Below are 13,183 nucleotides of genomic sequence, written 5' to 3' on the forward strand. Positions count from 1 at the left end.
CCTCTCCGCAGCTTATGTTGCTATACGGTGGAGGGGAGTCAGCGCCTTACGCGTTATGTAACACACTTGGGATGGTAGTCATTAATGCGTGCACAGTCAGTGGTCTCGCTTCTTGTCCAATCATGTGTGTCCTCAGTCTGCACGCAGCTCTCCTCCACCCGACATCCAAACAGCAGAGCAGAGCAGAGCAGAGCGGAGGCTGCCACCGGCGGAGCACCAGCGGCGGAACGACCCTTTGTGCTTCACCATCTGACGCGCATCCTTCTGAGAAGAATCACCACCAAGCATCCAGGCAAGCGTTTCATTCATGTGACTTTCATGTACAAATATTTTTCACAGCAATCCATGATTATGATTAGGTTAGAAAATGAAACTGTTCACAGGATGGGAGCAGGTGGGCAGAGGAGGAGCTGTTTACAAGTTCAGGAACGAGTCTTTATTTTCAATGATCCGACTGATATGAGTAATCTTACATATTTTTGGGTGGTGCTGGGTGAAATCTGGACATATTATGTTTGAAGTTGGATGTTTACATCACCGTTGGTTACATCCTAGCCTACTTCGCATGTCTTTATTCTAGAGGCATCCCCGCTCCTGAGGAAAACATACCTAACTGTGGGGGCACCACATGGAACAAAAACAAAACCTGGTTGATTTATACAACATGATCAAATGTAAAATAAATGTTTGAAGGAAATGTGGGGAGATGTGCTGTCATTGTCAGGGGACAATGGAAATCTCATAAGCTTTCATGATACTCAATGAAAATGGCTCAGTAGCGACATGTGGAAAACAAAGGGAGGCATGTAAACAATGTCAACAGAGAGGAAAACAAGCAGGGCTTTCCTGATTGTATAGTGGCCTAAATTCTTTAAAAGAAATGGGTATTTTTTTTAAACAATTTTAACAGCACCCTTAAGGTCCTACTGTATGTGAAACCATATACTATAATTATTCTAATACTTTCTATCATAGCAGTTATTCTATTGTACAGGCCTGATAAACATCTAATCTACTATCAGGAAACCATTTTAACCTTGTAGATATTGTTTTTAATATCATTCATGCTCCCAAAAATGATGCTGAAAGTCAAAGTGATGACTCAGTTATGACATCATGCAATGATGATGCAGTCTATTTTAGGCTCAGTGCCCTCAAAACAAGTGTTACCGATGATGTGCTTCTTAAGAAAGACTGAAATCCTTCAGTTTTCAGAGAATTATTATTTCCCCTATGAGAGATAATGGAAGATGCAGCTTGGACATAAATAGTCAGTTAAGATAAAACCTTCCAGGAATGGCTAACAGTGACTTAGAAGTTCATTATTGTGCATTTAACGTCATCATCACTGAAATTATACAACTTAACATCTCATTAACAATCACGTCAGCACAACAAATGGAGGGGTTATTATGGTGGGGTTATTATGAAAATGGAGTCAACAGCTCCATATTAGTCTATGTGCGAGATCAACATTAGAAAAACACATAGACTGGAGTGGATTAAAGGAATTATTATTCACGCCCACGCCATGCTGTTTTAGACCATCTGGATGAGGGAAATAGCTTGAGTGGAGGCTTAAAGAATTGTTTACCAGTCATGAGCTCATTCTATCAGCAGTTTGCTTCCCACCAGCAGCTTTTACCCTATCCATGCTAAGATGCTATGCTAAAATGAACCACGTCTCCCTTTCCCAGTGCATCTACTTTCTAAATCAGTTTGTCTGTTTGTCATGCTTAAGAGAGCTGAAAATCCTGTGTCTGCTACTTAGATAATGCTTAGCCTCTCACTCAGTAGGTAACCAATCAATGTTGTCTGGAGTCAAGCACATGATCCAGGTGGGGGAACCAAACTGGTTGCATAATCTTACTTTATGGGGTCTAGTTCAGGCAGGAAGTGGTCACAGTTGAGATGGGAAGAAAACAAATAATGTTCAGGCAGCAGAGCATGCACGGGCAGGCGTCCGTATCCAAACACCTCACAAGGTTCAGGTTACTCTAGCTGATGCTACTGAGTGACCATCAGCAAAGGAAGACAGTCAGGAACTGGAGCAAATATTAATAAACAGAGACTTTTCTAAAACACTGAACGGTTCGGCTTAAGAATACAACAGTCGAGCTGATCTCTTTTTCTTCATTCTTCATGTTTTGATGACACCACCCTCCTGGATTTCCCTCACATGGCTGCTTGTTGCTGCATGGATTAATAACCCTGCTGATGAAGGACATGGCTGCCAGTGGAGCCAAAACACCCAGCAGAATCGCTTCTCAATCATAAGCTAAAAACCACACCCTGTTTTTGAGTGAGCACTCCTTTCATCCTCTCTCCCCCAGCTCTAATTTCATCATCACTTTCAGGCTTATACTCTCATTCTTTCACTAATAGTTGCTTTTCTTTGTTTCACATAAAGAAAATTTGACCTATTGCACTTCTTGCAAGAGAATCAGTTTAAAAAAGCATATACCACAATCATATGTTGGAATATACTGAATCATTTAAGTCAGTAGTTCTCAGTTAAGTACATGAGGATGCTCACTGTGCTCACACACACACACAGGCTCAAGGACAGAGTGTGCATTCAGAATGAGAAAAACACTCTCTACAGCTGAATAGAAACACTCCCGCATCACCTCGGCACACTCTAAATATTTTCACAGCTAAGAACGGCTTCTCAGGATGAGCAGCAGAAGCCTACACGTTGTGCAGATTTACACATAATTGGTCCCATCGTTCGTGCAGCGTTTTCCCTCGGTTGCTAAGACTGTTGCTAGGGCATGGCTGTGGCTGCTCTGCCCTGCACGCTGCCTAATCTGATTTTGCCGTGCCAGTCTGCCATGCAGCCAGGCAGCCGTGTGTTGCTACAGCACACGATGCTATGGATGTCTGTTGGAATGCAGAAACTGAAAAGTGAAACAGTGAGCAAAGAAGGCGTAGGCCACCTAGAACTCAAATCTATTTTTGAGTCTGACAGTATGAGGCGGAGTTTGATTCCCAAAGCTCTCTGCTCTATTTTTGCAATCCTCTCTGGTCCTCTGTGGTTTGAAGAAAAGAGGATTTTTGCAAGTCTGAGCTGCTCACACAGGGAATCTGGCTTATATTAGATCAAGTAGTGATATCATACTGTTGTCAGAAGGAGTGTTGTTGTTGATAGTTGCTGTGGGAGATGGATGATCAAGGTCTGACTGACATCTATCTCATTGTGCCAGGCAAAATTTTAAAAAAGTACCATCTGGATGCGGCGAGGGAAGACAGGTTCAGGTTCATTGATGCGACAGCAGCACGCAGGCCTTGGGGTCAATTACATCATTCCTAATGCAAAAAAAAGAAAAACATTTATGCACTTACGCAACTGACCCCCTTAGGCGACGCCGCTGTGAGGCAGCGTAATCAACAGGCAAGAGGAAGTGAAATGATTGTATGAAGTTCATTCAAGCATGAAGGAAATTCTGCATTATTCAGCTCTGAAGCATCAATAAAAAATGTTTTCCTCCTTGTTTAAATGTGGATGTACAGCATGAAAAAAAAGTTCAGCGTTAGAGACTTTGGTCTCTATATGAAACCATTTTTAAAGAGGATCACTCCATCATCTTTTATATATCACTGATAAAAGGATTTTGTAGCTTTTGGCACACCGCTCCACAGTTTTGGTAGAGGAGGATAATAAGGAGTGTAGTTTTGCTTAGCAGAATGAGTTGGATACCTCTCATCTATTTCTTTACTTCATCAGATTATCTTAATCTGGGATGATTTTGATGAAAAGTCTAAAAATGAAAAGAATATTACCCATCTTTCTTCATTATAGATGTATCTGTACAGACTCTAAACTCTCCACTCTTTTAAAATTATACAGAAGGTAGTTATTTTTCATAAACATGCTTTTGTCTTATCTCTTCAACTGTTTTTATCTCATTTTTACATCTCTTTTCATTGTGTGGCAGCTTTTGTTGTATGAATATAACCTTTTCTCTCATGTGATTGTAGGAATTTTATGAATTCAGAATCTTTTTTTAAAAAAAGGCACCTGCTGCACATTTATAGTTGTTATACACAAAAATTGGTTTCATAAGGTCATAAATTTAGTGTGCATGGGTCATGGCTGGCTCTGTGCTTGTTGTGCCATCTGTACCAGGCAGGATATGTGTGTGTGTGTGTGTGTGTGTGTGTGTGTGGGAGAGGGAGGGGGGATTTAGTGGCGTAACGGAGTTTAGACAGAGGGCCCTTGTTTGTGAAGGGTTTGAGCGCCACGTCAAACGCTGTTACATACACAGTCCACAGAAAAAATGACTCACCTGATCTTTCTCCTCTTTTCCGTTCATCAGGGGAAAACGCTACGTGAAGCACAATGGGACCGTTCCAGGAATATGAGGTGAGTCTTTTCTTTTTTTTTGCATATTGAACACTTTGCCAATACGAATCTTTTCCACATATGACCTGACTGACTGTGACCTTACAGTTGTCACCTTAAATCAAACAACCAACAATATGAATACAATTTAATATTTTATGAATTAAAAAAAAAGTTGAATCGGGTTTCCTCAGTACTACATCCATACCTTCAGCTCTGACAGATGTTGCTCTGAACAGGAAAAGAAGTCACCCGAGAAAGGAAGCCCCCGCAGCCGCATCCCGCGCTTGGTCCTCCATCCCTTCCGACCAAAAGACAAAGGATCCCCTCTGTCTGACTCTCCATTTTCAGAAGAGGAGGGCAAGGAGTGTGACATCAGCTCAGACCACTCCAAAAGGACCATCAGCACCAACAGCTTTTGCTCTGGTAAGAAGTTCAGCTCCAGTTTAAAGACAGCAGAGTTCATACTTTATATAAGAATACTAAAAGCACCATTTACAGGCTGTCAGGTGCAAGACTGTATTGCAATGCCCCCTTAAGAGTGATAAAAGACATTAAATATTTCAATTCCAGTTGTATTTCACATTCTATTTTAGCACAAAATGCAGGCTGGAACATCAAACAGCAAATTAATATATGTATATTTTATGTGCATCCAAATTGGCCTCCTTAACAAATAGAGGAAATGAAAACAACAGACTACACTGTAAAAAATGCCTGTGTGTGTGTGTGTGTGTGTTTTTGTACATCGTGTGTGTGTGTAAACCACCGCACAGCAACCACTTGTCAACTACTTTGCCATTGTGAAAGCTGTTGTGCTATCAGTCAAATAACACTCCAGCTGGACCTTGAGCTCTGGTTGACTGCTTGTGTTCGCTGCCTGCCTGCCCTGCGCCGCCTGTTCTTGGCTATTACTGTCTGTATGCCTGTTTACAATAGATGACACCGGCTGCCCCACTAGTCAGTCTGTGTCCCCCTCCAAAACCCCGTCAGGCTCAGAGCAGAGTGCCCACGGCTCACCGGTACTCCCCGAGCGCAAGACCAAAGTGAAGAGGGTGAGGGTGATGACCGAGTGGAGCGGCGAACCACGGAGCACACAGAGGCACAAGAGGGAGCTGAGGTCGGCCATGAAAGCCAGAGGTAAAGAAGAACGTAGAGATAGACATGAAAAGATGAAAAATATGTTGTTGTTTTTTTAATAATTCAGGGATCAAGCACAGTTTGAAATCATCACTTTAGTCCCAAGCAATTATGATCTGATGCTATACTGTATGAAAAAATCTTGATTTGTGTGTCTTGATTGTTCATTAACTTTTTCACATGTATAGACTTTTATATAACACACTGTATACATATACTACTGCATGCCAGTGGTTCCCTAAAGACCAAAGTACAATAACTGTGTATTTGTCACGTCAGCAGCTAGCAGATTCCCTGGCATGTTGATTTGAATAAACACTGGCTGGGAAGCAGCTGCTTGCTAAAAGAGAGAATAATCACTGGAGTGAATTTTCTCTTTTGTCTGTGCATCTGTGCTCTGTTAACACATATCAAAAACACTGAGTCCTTTCTTTTAATCTGTTCAAATCTGCCAGGACACAAAACTGCTCGATCATGAGTCAAAATGAGGAGGTAAGCTGATTGGATGAGGAAAAAAAAGGTTCAGGAGCTTAGCCAATTAGGCTGATTAGGGAGAGGTTACTATACTGATTGAATGAGCACAGACACTCATTTGACTCACCACATCACCAGTTTTGACCAGTTTTGTTTGTCACAGACATCACTTGGCACAGAAATATGGTTTTGTTTGATGGCAAGAGATGCTACTCAGGTACGGCTTTGAATATAATCTTTAATAATCGCAACATAATACTGTTGTCTGCTGAAGGTAATGAAGGTGTCTCAGGTGTCAATATTGTGCTGAGGCTTCTATTTTTAAGTGTCTGTCCCACAACATTTGAGCATGTTTGGATGTTACTGGCTGACTCTGGAGTTGCTGTGGCATTTGTAATAACTTAAATAGATCTATCTGTACATCTTTTTTCTCTTCAAACTCACTTTAGTCGAACGAAGGGGACAGAATATGGGGAGTAGCCTGTCCAACTTTTATGACAGTTGTATGTCTGTTTGAGATTGTGCTATCTGGTTGACTCCCCCCAACAAGCTGACTTTAAGGAAGTCCAGCTTACAGAGACTGGAACATGATAGTCCTGCTTGACGCTGCACTTGATTGTAACAGTGCAGGATGAGGCTGTTAGAGGATGTTTATTAAAGGAGAAGCTAAGATGAACAGACATGCAGCACACGGGAAAACTAGACATAAATGCCAAATCTATTTCCATGATAGCATAGAGTAAGAGTGTGTATTAATGTAGAGATTTGAGGTTTAAAGTGAGACTATGCAACTTTTTTTCCAATGAAATCTTTAGCTGTGACATGCTTAAATGTGGTGTTAACAGTAGCACAAGTAGAGAAGAATTATTAAGTCAACAGAGTGACTCATATCTCAAGTTAGCTAACATAAGCCATTGGTCACACCAGACCAGGTAAGGCTGTAGCTACAAAACCCCTGAGTGATTTTGAATTAAGCAAGAATGCATTTTATTTCTTATGAACTCAACTTTTCATTTAAATGGTAAGATTTTGTTATATCGTCTTTCAAAACCGACATGGTCTTTGCTTTAAGTCTGCCAGGATGTTAACACACTGGTACTTCTTTGTGCAGGTAGTGAGGCAGACTTCAGCTCCTCTAGCAGCACAGGCAGCCTAAAGATCAGGGAGAGCCTCACTTCCAATTCAGCTGGGAAGAAAGCTCCTTCACGCAGGTATGAGGTTATATACATTTGTATCGTCAGTATGCTCTGCTGAGGTATCTATGAGAGTTAAAAAAAAACATGACTTTAAGCTAAACTACAGCTAAACGTAAAGTGTTTATCATGTATGTTTTCATTTTTCTCTACGTTTTTTGGAATTAACAAGTGATTCTGTATTTATTCTTTGTTCTGTCAAGTCGCAGCAGCCACATCAGATCGCTCCCAGTGTTCAAACCAGCCGGAAGCCCAACAGCCAACCGCGATGCAGAACTCTACGCTCCCTACAGGACTCCCCCCAGAGCTGCCTACTCGACCAACAGCAGCAGCTGCAACTCCAGCCCCACCTCCAGGTACCAAACATGCCTTTCATATGATGCATTATTAAAAATCACAGAAGGATTGTGGTTTTACAGCTTAATACTCTGTTCAGTTGTTACAACATTCTGATCATGTGTAGCATAGCCACACTTCTGCACTTGGATTCATCACAAAATTGAACTTTCTCTGTTTGAGGGCAAGTAGATTTTGGAGACTGAGAGATTTTTAGACCGTGGCTCAGGCGATGTGCAGCACAACGTTTAGTGTGTGGGTGGTTGGATTAAGATCAGACTTGTTTTATCTTTTCCTCTCTTGCAGCCGGCTGGGATTATATCGGTCATGATTTGGCTGTGGTTGAAATTAATGAGGACTCAATAACGCAAATGTCTGAATATGGCACACAGACAGTGACCCTACTGGCTGTAGCTGATGTGGAACTGGATTAGGGTGAATTCACCTTGGTTTGGAGGGGAGAACAGGGTCATAAATATTTCAGAGTAGCAGAATTGATATGTGAGCCGAGTAGCCTGAAACTCAAAAGGTGTTGGGACCACCATGTTTTTCTGGCTCCATATTACTGGGAAGGTTTACTTAGGCTTTGTGTATGTTGGCAGCTTGGCCTTGCATAAGGCTTAACCTAAAAATCCTCTCTCAGCATGAAAAAAAATGACATTCAACCCACCGCCCTTTGGTTTTTATGCAGTAGCAGAATCTGCCCTCATTTTATCTTGTTTTTACAGCTTCCATAGATTCATTGCAACCCTCCACTCTTGTCACTTTAAGACCTTCTCATCCTTCTGTCAGCTTTCCTCTGCCAGGCTAAGTGTCATGTGACATCTTTTCCTCTCGCATGCTACTTTCTCCAGGGCTGTTTCTATTTCTGGCAGGGATGCGGAGCACTCGCATCAAAGCCTCAAGTATCCCAGGTTGCTAGGATATTGTGCAAGTGGAAGCGAGGGGTTTGCATGCTGCTTTGCATACTGTCCAAATCCGCCCACTCATCCTCAACTGAAAAAACAAGAATCCTTTTATCAGCTCTCTTTGAGCATGATAAAACACTGATCATAGGACATGCAGAGGGCATTTGAATGTTCATGTAATTAGCTCCTAGATCAGGGTTTTTACCATAAGGTGATTTCTTCCCTTGCCGACAGTGCTTGTATTTAGATAAACCAGCATTTTAGGGTTTTTTAAGTCTCTAGTCTGCACACCAGTAATCCTGTGTCAGACAGTAATTCCTGGCTTCACAGAGCATCTGTCCTGACAGTGCTCTCTCAGCCACACTAATTACCTTCTGCTGGGAGTGATTCTTACTTTAGAACATCAAACTGGTTTGTTTTCTGCTGCTGGCTTCAAAATGTCTAGTTGGAGAATGATGGATAGTGTTAGTTCTAGAGGGGTAAACTTTCACCAACATAATCATCTTTCCGCCCAACAGAAGAGCGAACCTGGGCCGCTACCACTCCTGTGGAGACAACCACGGCATCAGACCCCCGAACCCTGAGCAGTACCTCACACCTCTGCAGCAGAAGGAAGTGGCCATCAGACACCTGAAGACCAAACTGCTTGAATCTGAGACCAGAGCTCGTGACAGGTTAGTTAAGGTTTAGCAGCACAGTAGATCCTGTGATTGTATCTGTAGCTTTTCATGGTTTTAAGGCAGGATGATAGTGGTCATATCAGGAGAAAATATAATACTGTAGTTGTGATGTAAATCCTACATTCAGCAGCTCTGCTCAACTGTTTAAAATCTCCTAAAGTGTGAATCCACTAGGAAATGACAGTTACGTAAGGTTAAAAAAAAAAAAACTGCATGATGCTGCTAGTTATGTCTTGCAAGATATTTTCACTGTATAAGGCAATTTATTTGAATCCTATGCTTGCTGATTCGTCTGCTCTATTTTATCTTTAGAGGAATGTTAGGCTCATGCTTATTCGTTTTCTTGCTGAGGTTTGGATGAGAAGATTGACACCACTTCCATGTGTCATATGATGCTACAGCTGGTTAGCTTAGTTTAACCAAAGATTGGAAATGGGGACACAGCTAGCCTGGCTGAGTTAAAAATGCACTAAATCTGCCTACCAGCACCTCTAGAGCTAAATAAATAACACATTATATATTGTTTGCTTTATCCATACAAACTAAAACCATATAAAATTGCAATTTTACACAGTGTTGTGTGCCAAACAATTTCTGGGCTGGGTGCAGAGACTTCCTAGACTGTTGTCCATAAACTGCAGGAACAAGTATGGTACCTGGTCCAACAACATTTTGCAATTTGTAAGATACAGATTATTTATTTATTTAAGATTATTTTTGGGGAAATTTTGCCTTTTATTGGATAGTGGGCAGCAAAGAGTCAGACAGGGACAAGGGGAGACAGAGATGAGTATGACATGCAACAAGGGTCCCTGGCTAGAATCAAATCAGGGACGTTGTGGTTATGTGGCATTCCACTTCTTCTCATAACCTTGATGGCTTTGCACTCACTGCAGCCTGCAGGGTCCCTCCTGCCATTCTGCTTGTATCATTTTGATGGGTCAATTCACAGCTGGAGGTGAATATGTCTAGCCTCGTTCTCATAGTCATTAATGGGGAGCAAAATCTGGTCTGACCGCACCTTTAGTATGAGTATGGTCAGACCAGTACAAGTAGGCTAACTGAATGCTGGCTGTAGCTATATTTAACATAGATTTAAAAAAAAATCTTTGTTTCAATCTTCCAGCTCTCAGCTAGAAAGTGAATAAGCTTGCTTATAGTAACTGTGGACATCTTCTTCACTCTTTTATCAGAGAGACTGAGATCGAGGAGCTTAAGGGCCAGCTCAGCAGGATGAGAGAGGACTGGATAGAAGAGGAGTGTCACCGAGTGGAGGCTCAGCTGTCCCTCAAAGAGGCTCGCAAGGAGATCAAACAGTTGCGTCAGGTGGTGGAAACCATGAAGAGCAGCCTGATGGAGAAGGATAAGGGAATACAGAAGTACTTCATTGATATAAACATCCAAAACAGGAAGTTGGAGTCCCTGCTGCAAAGCATGGAGCTCGCTCAGAGTGGCGCCAACCTCCAAGACGAAAACACCTTGGACTTCATCTGTGACAGCCCAGACAGCGGTGGGAAAAAGATGGTCGGGGAAGAAGAGGGTGGGATCGAGTTAGGAGACCAAGGGGCGGAGGCGATGGCGGACAGCGGGCTGCTGGTGAACGATGAGATGGCCAACAGAGCTGACATTTTGGAGCAAGTCTTAATGTCAACAGCGGTGGATTTCAGTCAGGACTCTAGTGGCAAGCTGAGGGCCGGTGCAGAGTCTGGGCCTGGGGTGTCTGCACTGTCAGAAGAGGGACAGTTAATTGATAATTCTATTGCGTCTCCACCAGCTCTACCAAATACGAGTTCCACCACTGTCACCATCTCCTCAAGTACACCCTCCCAGCAGATCACAGAAGAAAAAGGGGTCCAGACCGACCTGATGCCCATGTCTCCGGACCTGCAGGCTCTGCTCCTCCAGTTGCTAAAGTTCCATGGGGCAACAATGGGCGAGCCAGCTCTATCAGCCTCCAGCACTCTTCTGGGCCTCCCAAACCTGCCCACCTCCACTTCCACCACTGCCATTATGCCCGACTCGACACCTACGTTACCAAGCATGCCCAGCCCTGCTCCCCCTGAGAGCCCAGACACCTCTACCGATTCTGGCACGTGCTGCTCAGAGCCTGCAGAGACTCGACGGTTCATGGAGGAGCTGGACTTCAGTGTCGCTGAGGAGGAACCTTCTCTGTCGCCGGGATTGGGTGTGGTCAGCAAGCGTTACTGGAGCAACAGCTTCCTGGTGGATCTGGTTGCAGTAGCAGCTCCTGTGTTACCCACGGTGGCTTGGCTGTACTCACAGCACGGCGTGGATGGCAGCGCTCCAGTATACAACATTGCTGCTCTTATCAGGGGCTGTTGCATCATGGGATTGCACTCTCTTCGTCACGTCGCTCACAGGCCAGATGCGTAATGGCTTCCAACCCGCATGCACACGCCTAACCTTGAACTTAGAGCACTTAAGGTTTTTTTTTTTTTTCTTTTTTTTCAAGAGTATTTGTGAGATTTGTTTTTGTTAAACACTTTATCAATGCAGTTATTTTGTTTCTAACACTTTCTTTGCACTGTACAGTTACCATGAGTTGAAGCAAAATGGTGACATGAAAGGGATTATTTATAATGGGGTTTATTTATGTATTTATTTCTCATTTACATCATTTACATGTCTAAGCTGATCATCTGGGTAGATGGTTATGTGTTATCATTGTCCTGTGCTGTCCCTAGTTGTTCTTGTGTTTAAGAAAAAAAAAAAGTTCTTCATGTTGGAATGAGATTTTTAAAAGACGAAAGATTGAATGTTGGTTCAGATTGAGAGGTTCTGAAATTTCGACTGTTTTTGAGTTATTGTTCAAAAAGAAACCTTAAACCTTCAGCCAAAGTTTAATGTGAATTCACCGTTACGTTTTGTGAAAAAGTACATATATTTTTCTTTTCCTCCCTGGGAGTAGAGCTTTATTCGGTACAGCCTGTGTATTGTTCATAAAAATAAGTTGACGCTTCAAAGCAACTGACACTTGTTATGTGCCTGAGCTATGTGCAATACTGGTGGTTTACATCAAATGTCCTTGTATCTTTATTATTAAAGCATGATAAATTCTGGCCACATGTTTGGATTCCTGACATTTTTTGATCTGACAAGTTTGTCATGCCAGCACAATCGTTACAGTTTGACTTATGTAAGAGGCCTGTACGAAATGTTGGGGAAGATTGGAGGTGCAAGATGTTCACATAAATATATAAAAAGAAAAATATCTAGTCTGGACCAGTGCACAGCTAACCAGTGTTCTCATGATGGCTCATCTTACGTAAAAGCTTTCTCAGCCCGTGTGTTCAGATGTCCCTTGGGTTATGGAGCTAACGATGTAAAGTGCATTAGATCCACTTTACTGGGATCTCTCTGAAGCTGTAAAATGCTGTCTGCCCTTACAACAATAAAACTGGGTCAGCGCAAGAGCAGCTGTATGTCTGTCTATCCTCACTTTGTTTTTTTGTTTTTTCAGTCATGACATAACACCTACCCATATCTACTGAAAAAAACTGATTAGGTTTAAATAAACTTATAACACTTGTGTTCACTGATGACTCCATTTCCACATTCCACCATATGGTGATGTATCTTAAATTGCATAACCATGACCTCTTGGTTCATAAAGCATTAACAGACTGAGTCATCAGATGCTGTAATCCCCACACTGGTCTGTGGATGCTTGATTAAAATGAGTGGGAAGCAGCGGTTGTAAAACTGGATGTACTGTAAACAAAACAGTTCAAGACATACCAGCCTTATAAAAATTAATGTATATGATTCTAAAAACCTTTCAGGACAATTGTTCACTTATAGCATCTTCTCTCTCTGAACAGTGATGATGTGCATTTTCCATTTTTGAAAGTGGGTCAATCTCTGAGAGGGTTTGGCAGGCAGTGTCCTCAGATAGATGGAAGTAACGTCATTATGACGGGGGTCGGATGAGTGATGACAAATGTCTGTCAATATAGGTTAGGCGCACTGTGGCAATTTACTATTGCACTTCCATAAAGTTTGGGGAGTTGTCTGTTTCTGATGTTTTGGAGTATATCAGGCCCAATTAGGACTCTCCCTGCCTGCTAAAGGCCCACATTTTTCAGA

The 13,183-nt window shown here is 42.3% G+C and overlaps 1 protein-coding gene across 3 annotated transcripts; it reads left to right on the forward strand.

Annotated features, from left to right (window-relative positions):
* Positions 1-166: 166 nt before the first annotated feature.
* sybu (syntabulin (syntaxin-interacting)) lies at positions 167-12,162 on the forward strand. Of its 3 annotated transcripts, none has more exons than XM_067602304.1 (8): positions 167-292; positions 4,320-4,366; positions 4,585-4,771; positions 5,285-5,485; positions 7,071-7,170; positions 7,356-7,508; positions 8,915-9,070; positions 10,270-12,162. In XM_067602304.1, exons 2-8 carry the CDS (start codon positions 4,343-4,345, stop codon positions 11,468-11,470), a joined length of 2,022 nt encoding a protein of 673 aa, XP_067458405.1. In that variant the 5' UTR covers positions 167-292; positions 4,320-4,342; the 3' UTR covers positions 11,471-12,162. The 3 variants fall into 3 exon arrangements, with proteins under 3 accessions (XP_067458405.1, XP_067458406.1, XP_067458407.1); XM_067602305.1 differs by having other exon boundaries at positions 5,339-5,485; XM_067602306.1 differs by lacking the exons at positions 167-292; positions 4,320-4,366; positions 4,585-4,771; positions 5,285-5,485 and adding an exon at positions 6,047-6,176.
* Positions 12,163-13,183: the final 1,021 nt, after the last annotated feature.

The sequence above is a fragment of the Thunnus thynnus genome, chromosome 10 (genome assembly GCF_963924715.1).
Source record: "Thunnus thynnus chromosome 10, fThuThy2.1, whole genome shotgun sequence".
Classification (NCBI taxonomy): Eukaryota; Metazoa; Chordata; class Actinopteri; order Scombriformes; family Scombridae; genus Thunnus; species Thunnus thynnus.

Coding starts and splice junctions, on each gene's coding strand:
- sybu (XM_067602304.1), top strand. CDS start 4,343: ATGGGACCGTTCCAGGAATATGAG. Junction 4,367..4,584: donor GACCGTTCCAGGAATATGAG/GTGAGTCTTTTC, acceptor TGCTCTGAACAG/GAAAAGAAGTCACCCGAGAA. Junction 9,071..10,269: donor GAGACCAGAGCTCGTGACAG/GTTAGTTAAGGT, acceptor CTCTTTTATCAG/AGAGACTGAGATCGAGGAGC.